Source organism: Myotis yumanensis, unplaced genomic scaffold, assembly GCF_028538775.1.
Source record: "Myotis yumanensis isolate MYYU_CA2020_CCGP unplaced genomic scaffold, mMyoYum1.0.hap1 SCAF_15, whole genome shotgun sequence".
NCBI lineage: Eukaryota > Metazoa > Chordata > Mammalia > Chiroptera > Vespertilionidae > Myotis > Myotis yumanensis.
In genome coordinates this window covers 11,115,006-11,134,421 of record NW_027223766.1, presented here as the reverse complement: position 1 = coordinate 11,134,421, position 19,416 = coordinate 11,115,006, and the positions used below count along the sequence as shown (strand labels likewise).

General features: G+C 56.0%; 1 protein-coding gene across 1 annotated transcript; it reads left to right on the top strand.

The window, feature by feature from the left end:
- The first annotated feature begins 4,888 nt into the window (after positions 1-4,888).
- On the top strand, positions 4,889-18,442 carry FAM83A (family with sequence similarity 83 member A). Its single transcript, XM_070392078.1, has 4 exons — positions 4,889-5,439; positions 10,560-10,727; positions 13,056-13,180; positions 17,058-18,442. Exons 1-4 carry the CDS (start codon positions 4,960-4,962, stop codon positions 17,590-17,592), a joined length of 1,308 nt encoding a protein of 435 aa, XP_070248179.1. The 5' UTR covers positions 4,889-4,959; the 3' UTR covers positions 17,593-18,442.
- Positions 18,443-19,416: the final 974 nt, after the last annotated feature.

The window sequence follows — 19,416 nt, the reverse complement described above, 5'->3', positions numbered from 1 at the left end:
CATAGAGCTGTACACTAACACGGGTAAACTTCACTGCACCTAAGTTATACCTTAATTTTCATTGTAATTTTTTAAAGCTTCTGCAAATTTGCTGGCCAAAAATGGAGCTGCCATGGTTTTCATGCATCAGAAATCGAGAACAATGGACTAGGAACTCAAAAGTAGATAACTTGGTGCCCTAGCCTAGTAGCTCAGTTGGTTAGAGCATCATCCCAGTATGCCAAGGGTGCAGGCTTAATCCCTGCTCAGGGCACATACAAGAAGTAATGAATGAATAAATAGAACAATAAATCAATGTTTTTTTCTCCCTTCCATCCCCCCCCCCCCTTTCTCTCTCTCTCTCATCAATAAATAAAACTAAAAATAAGAAAGTAGGGAGCTTGAGAGAGCAAAGGGGCTTTGCAGCGTGGGCCCTGTGAGTAAGCTGTGGTTTTGCTGGGTGCCAAGGATGAGCCGCTGAAGACCGCCGAGGGAACGCTGCTGGGGCTCCTGGCCTGCTGTGCTGAGCTGATTATATGCAGAATGGACTGATCAGTGTTGACAGCGAGCTATTTACCCATCTAGTGAATTATGCCAACTAATTTCCAACCTAATCGCATGTCTCAGGTCACTGGGTAATGAGTCTATACCATTTTCATGCCGCTGTAGGCCTTGATGGGGCAGTGGTAGGGAAAGGGTGACAGCTGCCCCATAAGGCCAAAGAGGCACCCTGCTCCTCCAGGCCCCTGGGCCCACAGCCCAGGCTCTCAGTGTGGCTGCCCCCAGACACCCTCTGGAATCCCATGTGTGTACATTCTACCTGGGTTAGCTGGCCTCTGCCCCATCTCTTCACCCAACAAGCATTGATTGAATGCCTACTACCTGCCAGTTCCAAATTGGGCCAGGCACTGGGGTGGTGGTGCCAAAAGCTAAGTCATGACTTGCCTGACCTCCTACCCCGTATGCCAAATTGCTCATAGTCTAAAGGAGGAGATTCCCACTTAAACCAGCAGATGGAAGTGAAGGCTTTGGAGGCAAATCCAAACCAGGCTCTGCTATTGGGTCCCAGAGGATTGTATTTCACCTCCCTCTGCCTCAGTTTCCTCACCTACAAACACGTTGCAGAGCTGATAGGATGCAGTGTGTACGTAAGGTGACTATCCACTCCCTCCCTGGTCCCCAGTGCTGTCCTCTCCCCTAGAACATCTCATAATCTGGATTGGCCTGATTGGCTCCTCCTTCTGGGGTCACTTGAAAAACACTTTAAAGAAACAGTCAATGCCCAGCTGGCGTGGCTCAGTGGTTGAGCGTCAACCTATAAACCAGGAGATCACTGCTTCAATTCCCAGTCAGGGCACATACTCAGGTTGCAGGCTTGACCCCCAGGGTGGAGCGTGCGAGGCAGCCAGTCAATAATTCTCTCTCATCATTGATGTTTCTATCTCTCTTTTCTTCTCCCTTCCTCTCTGAAATAAATTTTTAAAATTTAAAAAAATATTTAAAAAAACAAAACAGTAAAAATCCAGGTTGTGCACCTTTGGCAGGAATATCCCAGAAGTGATGGCGTGCTCTTCTCACCGCATCCTGTCAGGTGGCTCAAGCTTTGGTCCTACTTGTCCCATTATTGAGAAGGACCACTGTGATCGCTTGATTAGGGTGGGGTCTGACAGGCTTCTCAGTTGTAAAGTTTCAACTAGATCAACTATGTAAAAGGCTCAGGAAAATATTGTGCTGTCTTAGGCTAAAGAGTGGAGCAGTGGATAGAGTGTCAGCCTGAGGACTGAAGGGTCCCAGGTTCGATTCCAGTCGAGGGCGCATGCCTGGGTTGCGGGCTCGATCCCCAGTAGGGGGCGTGCAGGAGGCAGCTGATCAATGATTCTCTCATCATTGATGTTTCTTTCTCTCTCCCTCTCCCTTCCTCTCTGAAATCAATAAAAATATATTACAAATAAAAAGAGTGGAGCAGAAATGGGGCAAGGCCTTCTCCCGTAGGTCTCATGCCCTTTAGGGTTCATCCCGTGAAAGAGGCAGAAGGTCCAGTGGTTAACAGGTGGACCCTGGGACCAGACCACTCACATGTGGCGCCTGGCACTGCACTTCCAGGCCAGGTGACCTTGGGCAAGCTCGGTAGGTAACCTCTGTGTTTCAGTTTCCTTCATCCATGAGAGATGGGAATAGCACTGACTCCTAGGGCTGCTAGGAGGATCGAGTGAGTTAACACACGCACGGCACTTAGAAGAGCACCTGGTACACTGGACGTATTCCATAAATGTTAGCTGTGACCATATGGACAGAGAAAAGCGAAGCTCCGTGAGCTTAGCTACCCAAGGTCACCTAGTATCATCGGCACAATGAACCTGGCTGTGCCGATTCCGAAGGCACGGACGCTTTTGGCTGCTGTGCACGCTGGGAATGAAACGCAGGGCGAGGAGGCCGTGCACCCATAACTAGCGCGAGACTGACCGAGATGAGTGCTACCAGCCCCTTCGGGCGCAGAGGAGGAGCAAGTCCAGCTGCTTGGGGCTTGTCAAGAAAGGCCCCCTTGCATAGGTGGGAATCAAGACAGACCTTGAACGCTGAGAAAGATTCGAAGAAGTTGTCTAGGTGGAGGCACAGATTTCCTGATGAGGGGAGGGGCTGATAAAGGCAGGGGCTGGACGCACCTCCCACAGGGGTGAGGGTCAGTTGTCCCCTACGCCAGGGTTCCTCCAGGGTTCCTCGGCCTCAACACTATTGACCTTGGGCCAGAGAGCTCTTGTTGTCAGCTGTCAGCAGCATCGCCCCACCCCCAAGTTGCCACAACCAAAGATGTCTCCAGACATTGCCAGATGCCCCCTGGGTGGGAGGGTCCAAATCCCCGCCCCATTGAGAACCATTGTCCTAATAAAGGAAGCCCGGAAGCCACTCATAGGAGCCTGGCTTCTCATCGGCTTTTCATTCTTTCCCTCGTTGTCAGATGTCCTCAGGCCACAGGACAGAGAAGTAGGCCTTTCGCAATCCTCAGTTGCTGAACAGGCGGCTCTTTGATAAGGATGTCTCCGTGTAGGAAGGTGTGTCTCCACAGCTGGCCAGCCTTCCGGGTCCAGAAATGCAACCCCAGGTGGGGGGTTTATTCCAGCCAGTGGACCAGCAAGGATGATGGCACTTCACAGGGCTGGGGCTGCAGAGGGGAGGAGATGGGGACAACAATGGTGACAATCACTGGCCAGCTGTGTGACCAGTGTGGGCTGCAGTTTACCTATCAGTAAGCTGGAGCACTTGAAGTACATCCAAGCCCTAGCTGGTTTGGCTCAGTGGATAGAGCGTCAGCCTGTGGACCGAAGGGTCCAGGGTTCGATTCTGGTCAAGGACAGGTACCTTGGTGGGGTTGCAGGCTCCTCCCTGGCCCAGGCCGTGGTCAGGGCACATGCAGGAGGCAACCAATTGATGTGTTTCTCTCACATCAATATTTCTGTCTTTCCCTCTCTCTTCCACTCTCTCTAAAAATCAATGGAAAAAAGATCCTTGGGGGAGGATTTAAAAAAAGAAGAAGAAGAAATGAAGCACATCCAAGATTCCTTCCAGGTGAGGACTCCAATTTGAGTTCTCTAAGGAGCAGTGAGGGGGTAGTTCCCAGCTCCCAAGGAAAGAGTTCTGTGATTGACTAGTAATGTCTGCCAGGAGCACAGGAGTCGGGGGATTGGGTGTGACAGCACAGAGAGTGTATTTGCTGTCTATTCCAAAGGACCCAACCAGAGTCTTGGCATGGCACTGAGGAGGCCCCAGGGGGAGAAAGCTGATGAGGTCTGTCCTCTTCAAGGTTCCAGGAATTGATGAGGAGGTAAAATGGAATAAAGGAAGGGTTACTCAGGGTTGTGAGTTGAATTCCTTCAAATATCCTTCAAAAGAGGAGAAAAACTTCTTTTAAAATTCCTTTTCTCTTCTTTGGGCCGTGCTTTTGAAAATGCTGCTCTACCACTGGACTGAGCCACTTGGACCACAGCTCTGAGGAGTTACAGATGCTTCTAGCAAGTTTCCTCAAAAGAGTAGCCCTGCCACCGAGGGGCCTCTGGCTCCTGCTGTACTAGTTGATTGAAGGCCACGCCATCCTGGGCTTCTGGCACAGTTCTCTTGGCAGATATTGGCAGTGCCCTGCTGGCACCCCATTGGCGCTCGCTGCTCCCAGTCTCCTCCTGTGCGCACTTGTGCCTGCCTGAAGGCCTTCTCTGGCGCCACAGCTGTGCTGGCGAGCACACAGGGCAGCCAGCGGTGGGGACTAGTGTGGCCCTGGGAGCAGCCCGTGACCGCTGACAAGTGGAGGTTGGAAGGAAAATTCTGCAGCTTTCTCGCCCTTTGGGTAGGAATCATCTGAGATGTGTTCTATGACCAGGACAATCACAATGCGGAGAGAGCTGGGCAGAAGAGCTTTTGCAGAGCAATGGGAGGACTGGGAGCTGGGGTGTCACCAGGAGAGAGGGGGAGCACTGGCATGTGCCCAGCTTCCCTGCTCACCCGGTGGGAAGGCGGGTCTGGGGGGCAGCATGTGTCCCACCGGGAGATCCTGGTCTTTGAATCCTGGGTGTTGAACTGAGGAGCACAGTAGGGGCCCGCAGAGGTGATGGGCTGGGAGAGGCTCCCGGCTTTGTAACAGGACCCGAGGGTCTCGGGGAGATTGTGCAACAAGCAAGCGGGAAACCGGCTCACCGGCTCACCGTGGCTGCCGCTGCGCTGGGAGGAGGGAGTCTCCCAGGCTGAGTGCCAGGGCATGATGGAGCAGCGCCCCTGGCTGGCGGGCGGGCGGGGCAGGTGTCGCTGAGAGATGAGCCCCGCCCGCGCAGCTGGTGAGCTCTGCAGGTGAGCATTGCTCAGAACAGCGGCAGGCAGCCCGGACCCTGGCGCACAGCAGTCCCGGGAACTGGGTGTTAGGAGCTCCACTCCCCGCCGTGGACATCAGGAACAGCTGGAGTGCCGCTTCCCAGCCACCACCAGGGTCGGGGCAGCATGAGCCGGGCAAGGCATGTGGGCAAGATCCGGAGACGCCTGGAGGATGTCAAGAGCCAGTGGGTCCGGCTGGCCAGGGCCGACTTCAGCGACCACGAGAGCGCCCGGCTGGCCACAGATGCCCTCCTGGATGGCGGGCCCGAGGCCTACCGGCAGGTGCTCAGCCAGGAAGGTGAGGTGGACTTCTTGTCCTCCGCGGAGACCCAGTATATCCAGGCCCAGGCCAAGGAGCCCCCTTGTACCCCAGACACCCTGGGAGGGGCCGAGGCCGGGACCAAGGGCCTGGACTCCTGCTCCCTGCAGTCAGGGACCTACTACCCTGTGGCCTCGGAGGACAGTGAGCCGGCCCTGCTGCACACCTGGGCCTCGGCGGAGAAGCCCTACCTGAAGGAACGGTCCAGCACCACCGTGTACTTCCAGACGGACAAGCACAGCAACATCAGGGACCTCATCCGCCGCTGCATCACCCGCACCAGCCAGGTAGCGATGGCCGAGCCTGGCTCCTTGGCCGGGGCGGGCGGGGAGGGACGGGGCCTGGTGGAGAAGGCAGAGGGGTGCGTCCCGCCCTAAGGGATGGAGTCAGGGATGCCACCCCCTGCCTTACCTGGACCCATCACTGACTTCCTGAACCCATCTGTCACAGCCTGGGCCCCAGGCGCCACCCCATCACTGAGCTCCTGCAATAGTCCTGCGCGGGCCTCGGCTTCCCTCCCCGTCCCCACCACCCAGGCTCCGTGCTGCTGGAGACACTTTTCTGCACGTCAGCTCTAACCTGGCCCCCTTTCTGCCCGACCACCAGTGGAGGCAGGCGCTGCACGCACACTTGTGTGCAGACAGGTCTAGGCCAGTCAGAGAGGACGAGGGACCAGCATGTGCCCCGTGGAGTGGCTCCTTCCTCTGGAAGCACAGAGGCGAGGGCCTGGCCCAGCCTGGGAATACAGGAGAGGCTTCGGGCTGGTCCTAAGGAAGTGTAGGCGCTAGTCAGGCACAAAGCAGGGAGGGTGAGGGGGCCCAGGCAGAGGGATCAGCATAGGGAAGGCCTGAACACAGAGCATGGTGGGCTTGAGAGTCTGCCCGTCACTCAGTGTTGAGTGGCAGGAGGTGGGACAGGACCTGGAGAGGTCGTGAGCCGTGCTAAGGAGTTTGCTCTCCCCACTGTGGGCAGTTGGGAGCCATTGGAGGCTTTGAGCAGGGATCACAGCCCACCTGCAGTGACAGCCTGTAGCTGGGGGTCCAGCCCCTCTGGCATCTCTGCGGGAGCAGCCCATTCATCCTTAAGCTCGTGTGTGTGTGTGTGTGTGTGTGTGTGTGTGTGTGTGTAGATCACAAACTCTGCCTGCAAAGGCCTGACAGGCAACAAAATGGGTGAAGTTCGTGGGAACCTGAGGCAAGAGGGAGTGGTGGGGTCTGTGGCAAAGAAGGTGGCACCAACTCAGCACCAACAGAGCCAGTCTTCCTACCTGCTAAGAGGAGCTGAAAAGTCTTACTTTTAGGTGAAATCTTCTGATCTGTGTTGTTTTAAATTCCTAACGGGCTGTGCTGGTGAAAGAAAGGACATTAGCAGGCCTCGGGCCACAGAGGCAGGAGGGGAAGCCTTGCTGGGTGGGAAAGGGGGAAGGGGGGGGACTCAGCCAGGGGATTATGCTTCACAAGCCCTAACCTGGCTTCTTTCCAGGGGGTGTTGCTCACCCTGTGAGCGGCAGCTTCAGTTAAGAATTCCCACCAGTGGTGCCCATCCCTGGGGGAGCACTGAGCTCATGCACAGGGACCAGAGCCAGCACACCAAGGAACGGGCCCTGGGTGCTGGGAGGGACCCTCGTCCAGCGTGGGATCCGAGGCCTGGGGAGGTGAGGGACTTGCCCAGGTCACACAGCCAGTGCCACCACGGCCCACACTCCTGGCAGCCTGCCTGGGACCATCTGCCAAACCCTAGTGCCGTCTGTCACGGAACTTGAGATACTGCTCGGAAGCAGCCCAGTAACATGAAAAGCTGGTGCTCCACCCATTGTTCCCTTCAATTTAAATTTTCCATAACTCTGCTCCCTCCCTCCTGCCCACCCCCACACAGCCTGCCCACCCCCACACAGCCTGACCACCCCCCACACAGCCTCCCCACCCCCCACACAGCCTGACCACCCCCCACACAGCCTCCCCACCCCCCGCACAGCCTGCCCACCCCCACACAGCCTGCCCACCCCCCACACAGCCTCCCCACCCCCCACACAGCCTGACCACCCCCCACACAGCCTCCCCACCCCCCGCACAGCCTGCCCACCCCCACACAGCCTGACCACCCCCCACACAGCCTCCCCACCCCCCACACAGCCTGACCACCCCCCACACAGCCTCCCCACCCCCCACACAGCCTGCCCACCCCCACACAGCCTCCCCACCCCCACACAGCCTGCCCACCCCCAGACAGCCTCCCCACCCCCACACAGCCTCCCCACCCCCACACAGCCTCCCCACCCCCACACAGCCTGCCCACCCCCACACAGCCTCCCCACCCCCACACAGCCTGCCCACCCCCACACAGCCTCCCCACCCCCACACAGCCTGCCCACCCCCACACAGCCTCCCCACCCCCACACAGCCTGCCCACCCCCAGACAGCCTCCCCACCCCCACACAGCCTCCCCACCCCCCACACAGCCTCCCCACCCCCACACAGCCTCCCCACCCCCACACAGCCTCCCCACCCCCCACACAGCCTCCCCACCCCCACACAGCCTGCCCACCCCCACACAGCCTCCCCACCCCCACACAGCCTCCCCACCCCCACACAGCCTGCCCACCCCCACACAGCCTCCCCACCCCACACAGCCTGCCCACCCCTGGGGGCTTTTCCTGGAGCCTTTGGATTTCACACAGCATTAAACTTGGAACCCCAACAAAAACGTGAGCTTAAATATCAGCTCATTCTTTTTTGAGTTCTTTTCAGCGTAACCCAAATTTAACTTCTAAGTGATCGGAGACAGAGGGAGAATGTTTGCAGGTGACACATTTCTTCCCTTGGAGTCCATTCTCACCCCTCTGGGCTTTGGGAGGGCGCAGTGGGCATCTACAGCCTGTGCTTGAGAGTCACCTTGTGCACCTGGGGCAGGAGGAGCCTCAGCTGACAGTGGCAGCCACTATGGCCCTGATCTAGGACACAGAACTGGCCACATGCCAGCAGGTGCCTGCAATTCTGTCAGCCAAGCCAGGATGGCAGAGCACACGGAGCCTCCTTCCCTTTGGGGAGCTCAGCTGTCCCAGGAGGAAGGAGAGGAGAGGAGAGGAGAACGGGGTTGGGGCGGGGGGTGAGGAATCCATTGGTGGGTGGCAGCCTGAGCTTGAGCAACCTCTGTGCCTGGAAGTAGACAGGAAGGTGACTAAGGCAGGCTTCACGAAGAGGTGGCCTCTGAGTTGAGTCTCAAAGGCTGAGTAAGAGTTTGCCAGGCAGAGAGGGGAGGGAAAGGCATTCCAGGCCTAGGGAGTGTCAGGCACAAAGGCCAGGTCTGAGAGAGCTGAGGGTCCGGGAGGTGGGGAGACACGCCATCCCACTGGTGAGCCATCATCGGGGAGTGATGAGGGTGGGAACAAGGATCAGAGGCTAGCGGGCCACAGCAGCTCTGCCTTACACTTTGGGCCAAAGAGTGAGCAACAGTCCTGTGTAGGATGCCAGGTATGAGAGGGAGAAGGCATGAGGAGTCATAGGCACATCCAGGAGAGATTTCATTGTAGACCAAGTAGCCATTGCTGCTGCAGGAGCCACCAGACAAAGTAGTTCTTCCAAGTAGCCCCACAAAAGCAGCCCCACAAAGCAGCCAGCCCAGCTGGCTGGTCAGTGGCAACTTATATACACGCTCAAACAAAAGAGGCCTCGTGCCAATGAGTGATACACGCTTGTGCTACGTTAACATGAACAGGTTACATCCTCTCCTGCACGCGAGCGTATGGCAAATTGGCCTTAACCGTTTGGCATACTCTGATTAGGGTTCCCACCTGAGGTTTGCTCGGACCAGGTGCAGAAGGCCACGCAGACCGGGAGGAAGAAGTTTGTGGCAGCGCTTCCGGGCCACGCAGGAAACACCGGGGCGGTCAGGAGGCAGGGCGGCACGGGACAGCACGGACACGAGCCTGGATTGTGCTCCTGCAGGAGAGACAAGGAGGGCGCAGTGAACAGTTTGAGGTTGGCCAGTCTGGGTCAGGTTGGCAGGCTCAGGGCTACAGAGGGTCCCTCGTGGCCCCGGCCCCGGCCCGGGTGATTAAGGGCAGGGGCTTTTTAGGGGGTTATCGTGTGTGAATTAAAGAAAAGCGTGGGCCCTAACGGGTTTGGCTCAGTGGATAGAGCGTCGGCCTGTGGACTGAAAGATCTCAGGTTCGATTCCAGTCAAGGGCATGTACCTTGATTGTGGGCACATTCCCAGTAGGAGGTGTGCAGGACGCAGCTGATGGATGTTTCTCTCTCATCGATGTCTCTAACTCTCTATCCCTCTCCCTCCCTTTTTGTAAGAAATCAATAAAATATATTTTTTAAAAAAAGAAGAAGAGAGTGGTTGGGTGCCGGCTCTGGATAGCGTTGTTTGCACATCAAAGACATGCTCACAGGCCAGGTGTTTGCTATCTCTAGGAATCAGCAGCTCTGGGATGTCAACGCATCATAACACACAAAAACCACAAACCGTGATCAATACATCCTCCCAGTGTGGCCAAGGACCCTTCCAAGCGGGTCTGTGCGGCCCTTCCCTTTTTAGCCACTTATCTGTGTGAGGCAGTTTCTCTTCACATACTTCCACCCAAACAACACACCACAGCAGATTGCTGCGGAAGCAGACACGCAAGGCCAGCTGTCTCCTGTGCAGCCAGACGCCACAGAGATTGACAACACTCCGCTCACTACATTCTGTTGTTGTTTTGGAAGATATAGCTATTTTTTATTAAAATGGTTATTTATATTAACGTACTGGGTTTAATATTGTTTTCAGCAACTAATATTAGTTATTTTAAAGTAACTAATAAATAAATGCTTTAAAATGTCCTCACATTTAGTTTCTAACATGATAAATATCAATAGCTATAATTCACATAAACCAAAGCTCTTTGGAATCCTCAAATTTTTTTTTTTTTTTAATCTTCACCCAAGGATATTTTTCCATTGATTTTTAGAGAGTGGAAGGGAGGGGGAGAGACAAAAAGAAAAAAACATCAATGTGAGAGGGACACTTTGACTGGTTGCCTCCCACACAAGCCCTGACTAGGGTGGGGGATCGAGCCTGCAACCGAGGTATGTACCCTTGACCGGAATCGAACCCCAGACCTTTCAGGCCGCAGGCCAATGCTCTATCCACTGAGCCAAACCGGCGAGAAGTTCTGGAAGCTGGAAGTCCAAAACCAAGGCAGTGTCCGGTGAGAGCCCACATCCTGGTTCACAGACAGCATCTCGCTGTGTCCTCACATGGACAAGAGCTCGCTCAGGAAATCTCACGGGCTTGTGAGCACCTCCCTTCCCTCTGACAGCGCCGTGGGACCAGCTCTCCCAGGCCCACGGGACTAAGTTCCGCTGAAACCAGTTAGCACTGGATCTGACCCTCCTGGTATTTGCCCCCTCGCCCGGCCCAGGTCCTGGCCATCCTGATGGACGTGTTCACGGACGTGGAGATCTTCTGTGACATCCTGGAGGCGGCCAACAAGCGCGGGGTGCTGGTCTGCGTGCTCCTGGACCAGGGAGGCGTGCCGCTCTTCCAGGAGATGTGTGACAAAGTGCAGGTCTCTGACCGGCACCTCAAGGTAGGGCCCTGAGGGGAGTCTCAAAGGCGCCTTGGACTGGAACAAGGCAGGCCAGGGCACGGCAATAGGTACCCACTGTGCCCGTGGCCTCACACAATAAGGTTTATTTCTTGCTCAAAGTGAAGGTCAGACAGCCCTCCCTCATCTTGTAGCTCCATGAGGTAGATGTGCCTTCAGGATTGCAGTGGCCGGAGAAAGGGGGTAGGGGGTCCAACGGGATGAACTTGGAAGAGATTTTCACTTCCACTCATAGCCTTTCTTTAAAAAATACATTTTTAGCCGAAACCGGTTTGGCTCAGTGGATAGAGCGTCGGCCTGCGGACTGAAAGGTCCCAGGTTCGATTCCAGTCAAGGGCATGTACCTGGGTTGCAGGCACATCCCCAGTGGGGAGTGTGCAGGAGGCAGCTGATCAATGTTTCTCTCTCATCGATGTTTCTGGCTCTCTATCTCTCTCCCTTCCTCTCTGTAAAAAATCAATAAAATATATTTTTTTAAAAAAATTAAAAAAATAAATAAAAAATACATTTTTATTGATTTCAGAGAGGAAGGGAGAGGGAGAGGGAGATAGAAACATCAATGCTGAGAGAGAATCATTGATCAGCTGCCTCCTGCACGCCCCACACTGGGGATGGAGCCCACAACCCGGGCATGTGCCCTAAATGGGAATCGAACGGTGACCTCCTGGTTCATGGGTAGATGCTCAACCACTGAGCCACGCCAGCCGGGCCCACTCATAGCCCTTTGACCTCCCCGAGCTGCCCGGGGCAGGAGGCGGCGGGGCAGCTGCTGAACATCCGTCTCTGGTGCCTCTGCCTTCACTGCGTTCAGCTGAGGGAGCCCGTGGGTGCTCCGCCGCCTCACGGTCAGGGCAACCTCGGCACCTGTGTGGTTCCCGCCAGGAGGGAGGACAGCACCCTGTAGCCCCAACAGGAAGCTCATCCCCTGGGGCTTAACCAACCTCCCCACCTCCTTCTTCTGGCAATGAGCAAAGAAACCGGGATAAGGTTCCCTCAGTGTTGACTCTGGGCAGCTAATTCAAGGTCAAATGTCCACGCACCTGTGGTTCTGCAGCAGGCCCAGCTCAACAGCTGATGGCGCTCCCTTGGTGACTCCCCTGTAGCTCAGGCAGGGCCGCCTCCTGGAGGCCTGTCCTCCACCCGTCCCCCTGCCTGTCCTCCTCCTGTCCCCTCCACGCTGACCGGCAGGCAGCTGAGTTCAGGCACCCCTGGTGTCACAGGCCCCGGGCCTCTGATGGCTGGGTCTGCTTGATCTTACCTGGATTCCACCTGCTCAGCATGAGGCCATAGAAACAGGAGAGTCAGCACAGGCCTTGTCTTCATGGCTCACACAGGCCACACTCACAGCTCTCTGCCCACCAAGGGACAGTGGGAGGTGGCCCTCCTGCCGCAACCTCAGAGCTTACAGGAGGCCGGAGGAGCTGCGGGAGGCATTGGGCGTCCCCTCCCAGAGCCCGCCCAGCACAGCAGGCGTGCGCCTGGGCTGAGCAGTGCTCCGCCTTTCGCTCTGCCTTCATCTCTCCAGCCTTCCCAGGCTGCCATGCCCGCTGGCAGCAGGCGCTGCTGGGGAGGAAGGGGACAAACAGGACCAGGATTTGGGCGTGGACACAGCTTTTTAAACTTATTTTTATTTATTTTTTTAAAAATTTTTAATTTTTTAAAAATATATTTGTACTGATTTCAGAGAGGAAGGGAGAGGGAGATAGAAACATCAACGAAGAGAGAGAATCATTGATTGGCTGCCTCCTGCACACCCCCTACCAGGGATTAAGGCCACAACCTGGTCATGTGCCCTTGACTGGAATCGAACCCGGAGCCCTTCAGTCCTCAGGCCGAGCCAAACCAGCTAGGCTAGGGCGACACACCTTTTTTTAGACAAAACAATGGAGGGTCCAGTGAGGTCTCCACACAGCTGCCTCCTCTGGCTGCACTGAGCCTTCGCACTGACCAGCTTGGGGTCAGGCACTCATGTCACTAAAGTCACTCGCAAGGCAAGCCTGCCCCTGCCAGACCTCCGTGGTCCATGGGAGCTGAGACTGACGGCTCCGGAGCACCGACCCTCGGCTTCTATTTTCTGCTTTCTACCATCCCCCCTCCCTTTTGTTTCTTCTGTTACTTTGAGTATTGTCAGGACAATGAAGGCCATTTAGAGAATTCAGCCAAGGATAAAATAAAAATGGCCCATAGTCCCACCAGCTAGACATAACCCTGCTTCCGTGTTGGTGAGCACCCTTCCAGACTTTGTCCTGGGCAGATGTGTATCTATAAATACGTGATTGGCGAGCGACACCTCGACCTCCCTTCCAACAGAACATTTCCATCCGGAGTGTGGAAGCAGAGGTGTACTGCGCCAAATCAGGCAGGAAGTTCGCCGGCCAAGTCCAGGAGAAGTTCATCATCTCGGACTGGAGATACGTCCTTTCTGGATCGTACAGGTGAGCGCTGGGTCTCACCCATTGAGGCTTCGTGGAGACCAAGGCTGAGCGTGGTGCCCACCAGCCTCAGGCGCTCGGGCACACCCCTGCCCCCCATCAGTAGCTCCCAGGAGGGAGGACAGGCCTGAACAAACGGGGATGGGGCGGAGGGGAAATGGGCCCTTCCTTGGAGGACTTCAGGGTAGAGAGTCACTTTCTGGTGCCTCAGTTTCCCTTGATATTGCAACAGGATATAGAATCCCTTTATTGCCTCCTCAGCTGTCTCAGATAGGATTATAAACCATGTAATTTGTTTTAGCATGTGTGTGTTCCTAGTTCCAATTTTTTTTTTATTTTGTAAAAAATTTACTGAGGCCCTAGCCAGTTAGTTGCTCAGTGGATAGAGCTTCGGCCTGCAGACTGAAAGATCTCAGGTTTGATTTCGTCAAGGGCACATGCCCCGGTTGTGGGCCAACCCCCAGTAGGGGGCGTGCAGGAGGCAGCCAATCAATGATTCTCTCTCATCATTGATGTTTCTATCTCTCTCTCCCTCTCCCTTCCTCTCTGAAATCAATAATATATATATATTAAACATTTTATTGAGATACAATTAATATGCTATATAATTCACCCATTTAGAGTAATTGCAATTCAATTCTTTTTGTCATTGCTTTTTTCATCTGTAAAATGAGGGATAACAATATCTTCCCTTGCAGATAAAGTTTGCAAAACATGTGGCATAGCTCTAGCACATAGTAGGTGCTCAATAAATGATTGCTATTAGCCTGCCAGTACCCTGGCAAGGCCCCGGGGGAGGGAGACATGGAATAGGCAGGATCTGAAAGCGTGAGGACTGAGAGGAGGCTGGTTCTGAGGGCCGCCAGGCCCCTGGAGGATGTCACGTTGGCTGGGGAGGGGACGTGGTCCGGAGAAGACTGGAGGGCACCAAGACAGCCCTCTCTCACTCAGAATTGCCAGGGCTCGCTGAACGTCAGTGTCCTCAATAAACGACAAGCACCACCCTCTGTGGCCCCCAACCACCAGCATCCGGCCCCTTCTCCCCTCCGTGCCAGAGCATCTCCAAATTCCCCGGGACCTACGGCTGGCGCCAGGGACTAGAAGCAGCAGCGGCCCAGCCAGGAGTCAGACAGTTTAAGTTCGGTTCCCAGCTCTGTTTCTCAGGTTCCCTCAGTGCAAGCTGTTTCTTGTGTCAGAGAGACGTCTACTTTGAGATGGTATGGCCACACCCCTTCACCAGTCACTCCCATGTCTCCTCTCAGCCCCTAGCAACCAGCCATGAGACTGACAAGAGGCTTATTCAATCATTAAAAAGATTTCCAGACAGTTACAGAGGACAGAGGAAGGAATTCTGGGAGAGAAAACCAAGAGGGGGAACCTTACTTTCAGCAGGAGAACTAGCCTTCATTGTCCTTACAGAGCTCCTCTCGGGGTGGCCCTGCCCTTGGGGCCAGCAGGAAGCAGTTAACCCTGGCAGCTTTGTGCCAGGCCCCGGGGCAGGTGCGATCAGAGATCAGACCTGTAAGGGTTCAGAAAGGATTTAATCCTCCTCACGCCCCCGAGGGAGGCAACACTCTTCCCATTGACAGATGGGGCCCTAAGGAGCAGAGGGGACAGGTGATTGGTCCCCAGTCCCCCGTGTCCTTGACTAGCATCTCCAGCTCTCGGTGCCCACCAAGGCCCAGCTGGGCGTGCCATCCTGACCCAGGCGGTGCCAGGAGGAGCGGCAGTGGGCTTCAAGATGCAGGGCCATCCCTGAGAACCTGGAGAATCGGCTCCGGGAGAGAGGGCAGGGCAATGTTCAAGGGTCATCTGTTAGCCTTTCAGGATCCTGTCTCCTGGGACCTTAGAGCTGTAGCCAATGAACACAAACAGGAAAGCCTTCACCTCATGTTTCAGCCTGGCTGTCCCTGGGCTCCAGTAGTCTGGCCCTTCTCTCTGGTTGTATTAGTTCTTCCGAACTGAAGAGCTCTGTCTGCCTCTATGGCCGAGGGGTGAGGGACCAGCACAAAGGCCTAGGGGGGCAGCGCAGGGCCTCTGGGTGCGTGGGAACCTGGTCAGTTGCCAGGGCACCTTCAGACGTGTTTTACTGAGCAAAGCAGGTAGTTGTTGACCTCATCCAGCCCATCTCCAAACACAGGGCGTTAGAGTTCTTAGTGTAGCCAGGAGCCCCACTGTGCCTGCCTTTGCACCTCCCCTGCCACCTGGCTGGCCCTAGGCTCAGCCTCACCTGCTCATCAACCTGGGGCTGAGTGGGCGGCTCCTGGGCGGGAGGTGAGGCTAAAACAAAGCCTCCTTGTTCTTCCCAGGATTGCCCAGCCTCTGTGGGCCCGCCCTGCCTTCTGTTGGCAAGGCCACGTGCTGGGGGCTGGAGGCTGAGGCCCCTGGTGGGCACCGTCCCTCAGGGTGCCCTGCCCTCTGACCACCCAGCCCCCAGCGAGTCCACGCCCCGTTCACATGATTAGGGACGCAGGGATCTCTGACCTGATGCTCTTGGTGGGTCTTCTGTGCTGTCACCATTTTCAAGGGCTGTTTTTTTGGGGGCGGGATATAGGAGGAAGGACGTGATGAGGGGAGTTTTCATCAAAAATAGAAAGGAATTTCGCCTGGCCTATGTGGCTCAGCAGTTGAGCATCGACCTATAAACCAGGAGGTCACGGTCTGATTCCTGGTCAGGGTTCATGCCCAGGTTGGGTTCTCTCTCATCATTGATGTTTCTATCTCTCTCTCCCTCTCCTTTCCTCTCTGAAATCTATAAAAAGATATTTTTTAAAATAGAAAGGAATTTGGTTAAATCAGGGAATCATAAAAAGTCATACCTAAATGCCTTGAGCATTTTGTTTTCTCCTAAAACCTGTAATGGACGGAGGGCCAAGACCTTTGCTTGAGGGTGTCCTGTCCTGGGTGTCCCAGCAAACCCCCCGGACGCCTGGTTCCTGCGGGCTCGCCCTGGGTTCCCCTTTCCATCTGCCAAGGGGCCCAGGGTTCCCTCTCCCCTCCCACCCCTCTGGGTCCACCTGCCTAAAAATGGGCCTACACCCTCTAGATCAGTGGTTCTCAACCTTGGCTGCACATTAGAATCACCTGGGAATCTTTTTAAAATCCTGATTTCTGGGCCTCATCCTCCGGAAATTCTGTTTCTTTATTACTAATGTTGTGGCCCCACCCCATAACAAAGAAATGGAATTTCCAGAGGATGAGGCGCAGAAATCAGGATTTTTTTAAAAAATATTTTATTGATTTTTTACAGAGGAAGGAAGAGGGATACAGAGTTAGAAATATCAATGAGAGAGAAACATCGACCAGCTGCCTCCTGCACACTCCCCACTGGGGATGTGCCCGCAACCAAGGTACATGCCCTTGACCGGAATCGAACCCGGGACCCTTCAGTCCGAAGGTCGATGCTCTATCCACTGAGCCAAACCGATCAGGGCCAGAAATCAGGATTTTAAAAAGATTCCCAGGTGATTCTAATGTGCAGGCAAGGTTGAGAACCACTGCTCTAGATTGTCATGATCATACAGCCGCTGCCTTCCGAGGATCTGCCTTCTCAGCCCCGCACCCCCTCCGCGGGGATCCGGGGATCCGCTAAGGGGCCATAATCTGAGCAGCAGGAGGCACCCTGACCCGAGGCCAGAAAGTCACTCTGGCAACTTCCTCACTAGCCAGCCCACATTCGACATTCGCTGGCCCGGAGCTCCAGTTTTGCCTTTTGTGAAAGGGGCACCACTGTCCCTCCAGGGCTTCCGCAGGGTGACACGAGGCAGCACAGGGGGCAGAGGGCGGGATCCCCTCCTTCCAGTCCTGATGTTGCCCCCACATCCCCCGAGGAAGGTCCCGGTGGCCCCATTCCCACCCTCCCCCTCTCTCCTCCCCGCAGCTTCACCTGGCTCTGCGGACACGTCCACCGGAACATCCTCTCCAAGTTCACGGGCCAGGCTGTGGCGCTGTTTGACCAGGAGTTCCGCCACCTCTACGCCGCCTCCCAGCCCGTGATGGGCCTGAAGTGCCCCAGGCTGGTTGCGCCCCTGCAACCCAGAGCGGGACGCAGCCCCCCGCCCGGCCGCCTCAGCGGCAGCAGCTGCTCTGCCAGTGGCCGCCTGTCCTCCAACCCCTTCAGCAGCCCCTCGACGGGGAGCAACCCCCAGAACCGGAGTCTGTCCGTGTCCTCAGGGCCCAGCAGCCCGCCGGCCCCCAACCCGCCTCCGCCCCCCAGGTTTCAGCTCTACCAGGGCCTCTGGGGGGCCCTGGCCCCGCAGGCCCACTTCTGCCTGAGGCCCCACGACAGCCCACTCGCTCTGTACAGCAAACTCGGCGCCTGCAGGCCCCCGCGGCTGCAGCTGGAGCAGCTGGGGCTGCTGCCCAGGGCGTCCCATGTCTGGAGGCCGTTCCTGCAGGCCTCCCCTCGTTTCTGAAGGCCCCCCCACCCCCAGGCTGCCCTCCCAGGACCCCTGGGGACCCGCCTCAATGACGGGCAGCTTTGCTTCCCGTAGAACTAACGGCACCTGGACAACACCGGTGCCTGTTCGAATGTTCTCAGGCCTGAGAGCGTTCACTTGCCAACCCCACCCAGTCCCTGGGGTCCCCTCTCTAGTTTGGGCTACGCAGCACATTCCAGAAGGTTCCAGGGTGACGGGGTGGGGAACTAGAGGACAAGATGGTCAAAGTAGGGCCCTTTCCTCCAAAGAGCAGCCAGTGCTTCCACATGACCGTTCTTTGACTCGCTGGGATGCGAGAAGGGCAGATGCAGCCACGTTTCATAGATGGGTAAATGGCACCGAGCAGCAGAGGGTGGGTGTGGCCAAGGTACTCGTTTCCCGGTTCGCAGGAACAGTCTTCTCCCCAGAGATTCGGGAGAGAGATCCGGGAGAAAGCCTGGGAACATTCTGGGTGTTTCTGGGAGGGGGGACAACTCCTGCTCCCTGGAAGGCGGAAGACTGGGTATCCCTGGGCCCGATGACGTAGGACGAGGCCCCACAACTGCCGCTGTAAGCCATGTGGGGCCGGTGGAGACTGTAGCGGCAGAGATGGGGCAGGCTGGGCGTCCCGGGGATCGCGGTGGGCAAGGCAGCTTGGCAGCTCCGTGCTGAGTCACTTCCAGGCTGACGCTCCCAGAGCATCCAGAGCAGGTGCAGTTGGCTTCAAGGTGGAGGTTCCTCCAGGGGGCCAGGTTCCTAAGAGACTATGATGAGCAGCCTCCCACTCCTCCCCACTCACCCGCAGTGGATAAGCAATATGAGCAAGAAATAAACCTTTGTAGTTCAAGCACTGAGACTGGGGTTGTTTGTTACTGCACCATGACCCAGCTTCGCCTGACAGATACAGCCTTGGGAGTCAAGGCTGGGCATTCCCTGGTGGGACTGGATTCCCAAGGGTCCCCAGCCTTGGGCCCTCGTCCAGTCGGTATTTCCACTAGGAGACCGGGAGGGTTTTACACACCAGGCGAGGAGGTGGCTGAAGGCCAGAGCACATCCTTTTCCAAGTTTCCAGTCCTCCCAAACCTGTAGTTCCGCTCAGGCTAGAGTCACCGCTGCACCTGCCCTGGCAGCCTGCTCGCTGGGGGCCATCCTGAGACACCCACCGTCTCTACTGCGAGTGAAATTAAACAACAGCAATGGGCTGCCCACCGAGTTCCAGTCACAGCAACAGGTGGAGACCCAGACTCAGATGTGCCTGGGAGCGTTGGCAAGTCAACGCTCTCAGGCCTTCTAAAATGTCAGCTGCAGGGGACACCCACGTGAACCAGCACCATGCAACATGAGGAAAGAAATCTGTGATCGTCCTGTGTGGGGCCAGGGAGATAGGGGGCTTTATGTATGGCCAAACACATACCCCACGCCAGGGATTAGGGATCACATTACCCACCTGGAGGACTGCTGAAGGAAGTGTTGACTGCTAATGAGCCACCCTGCCCCAAAGCCTCTCTCCTAGAAATTACCTGCAGTATTCATTTGGTCCTCATCAGATACCATTTTTAAAAATCTCTGTATCAAAAAATAAAAATCTCTATCTGCACTGCAAGAGCCCAGAGGCCAAGGGTATCTTGCAGGCTCCGAGGGACCCTAACAACAGGGCCTTGGACGTCCCAGGGCAGTGAACGCTACCTGACTGCTCCTGCAGCGGGGGGGGCTAACATTCGGACACCCCAGCACCTTTACTACCCCCACCCCCTGCCCACACTCCCTGACTCCAGCTTGCTCCCCTGCTGGCTATCACAGGAGTGCAGAGTCAATGAGAAA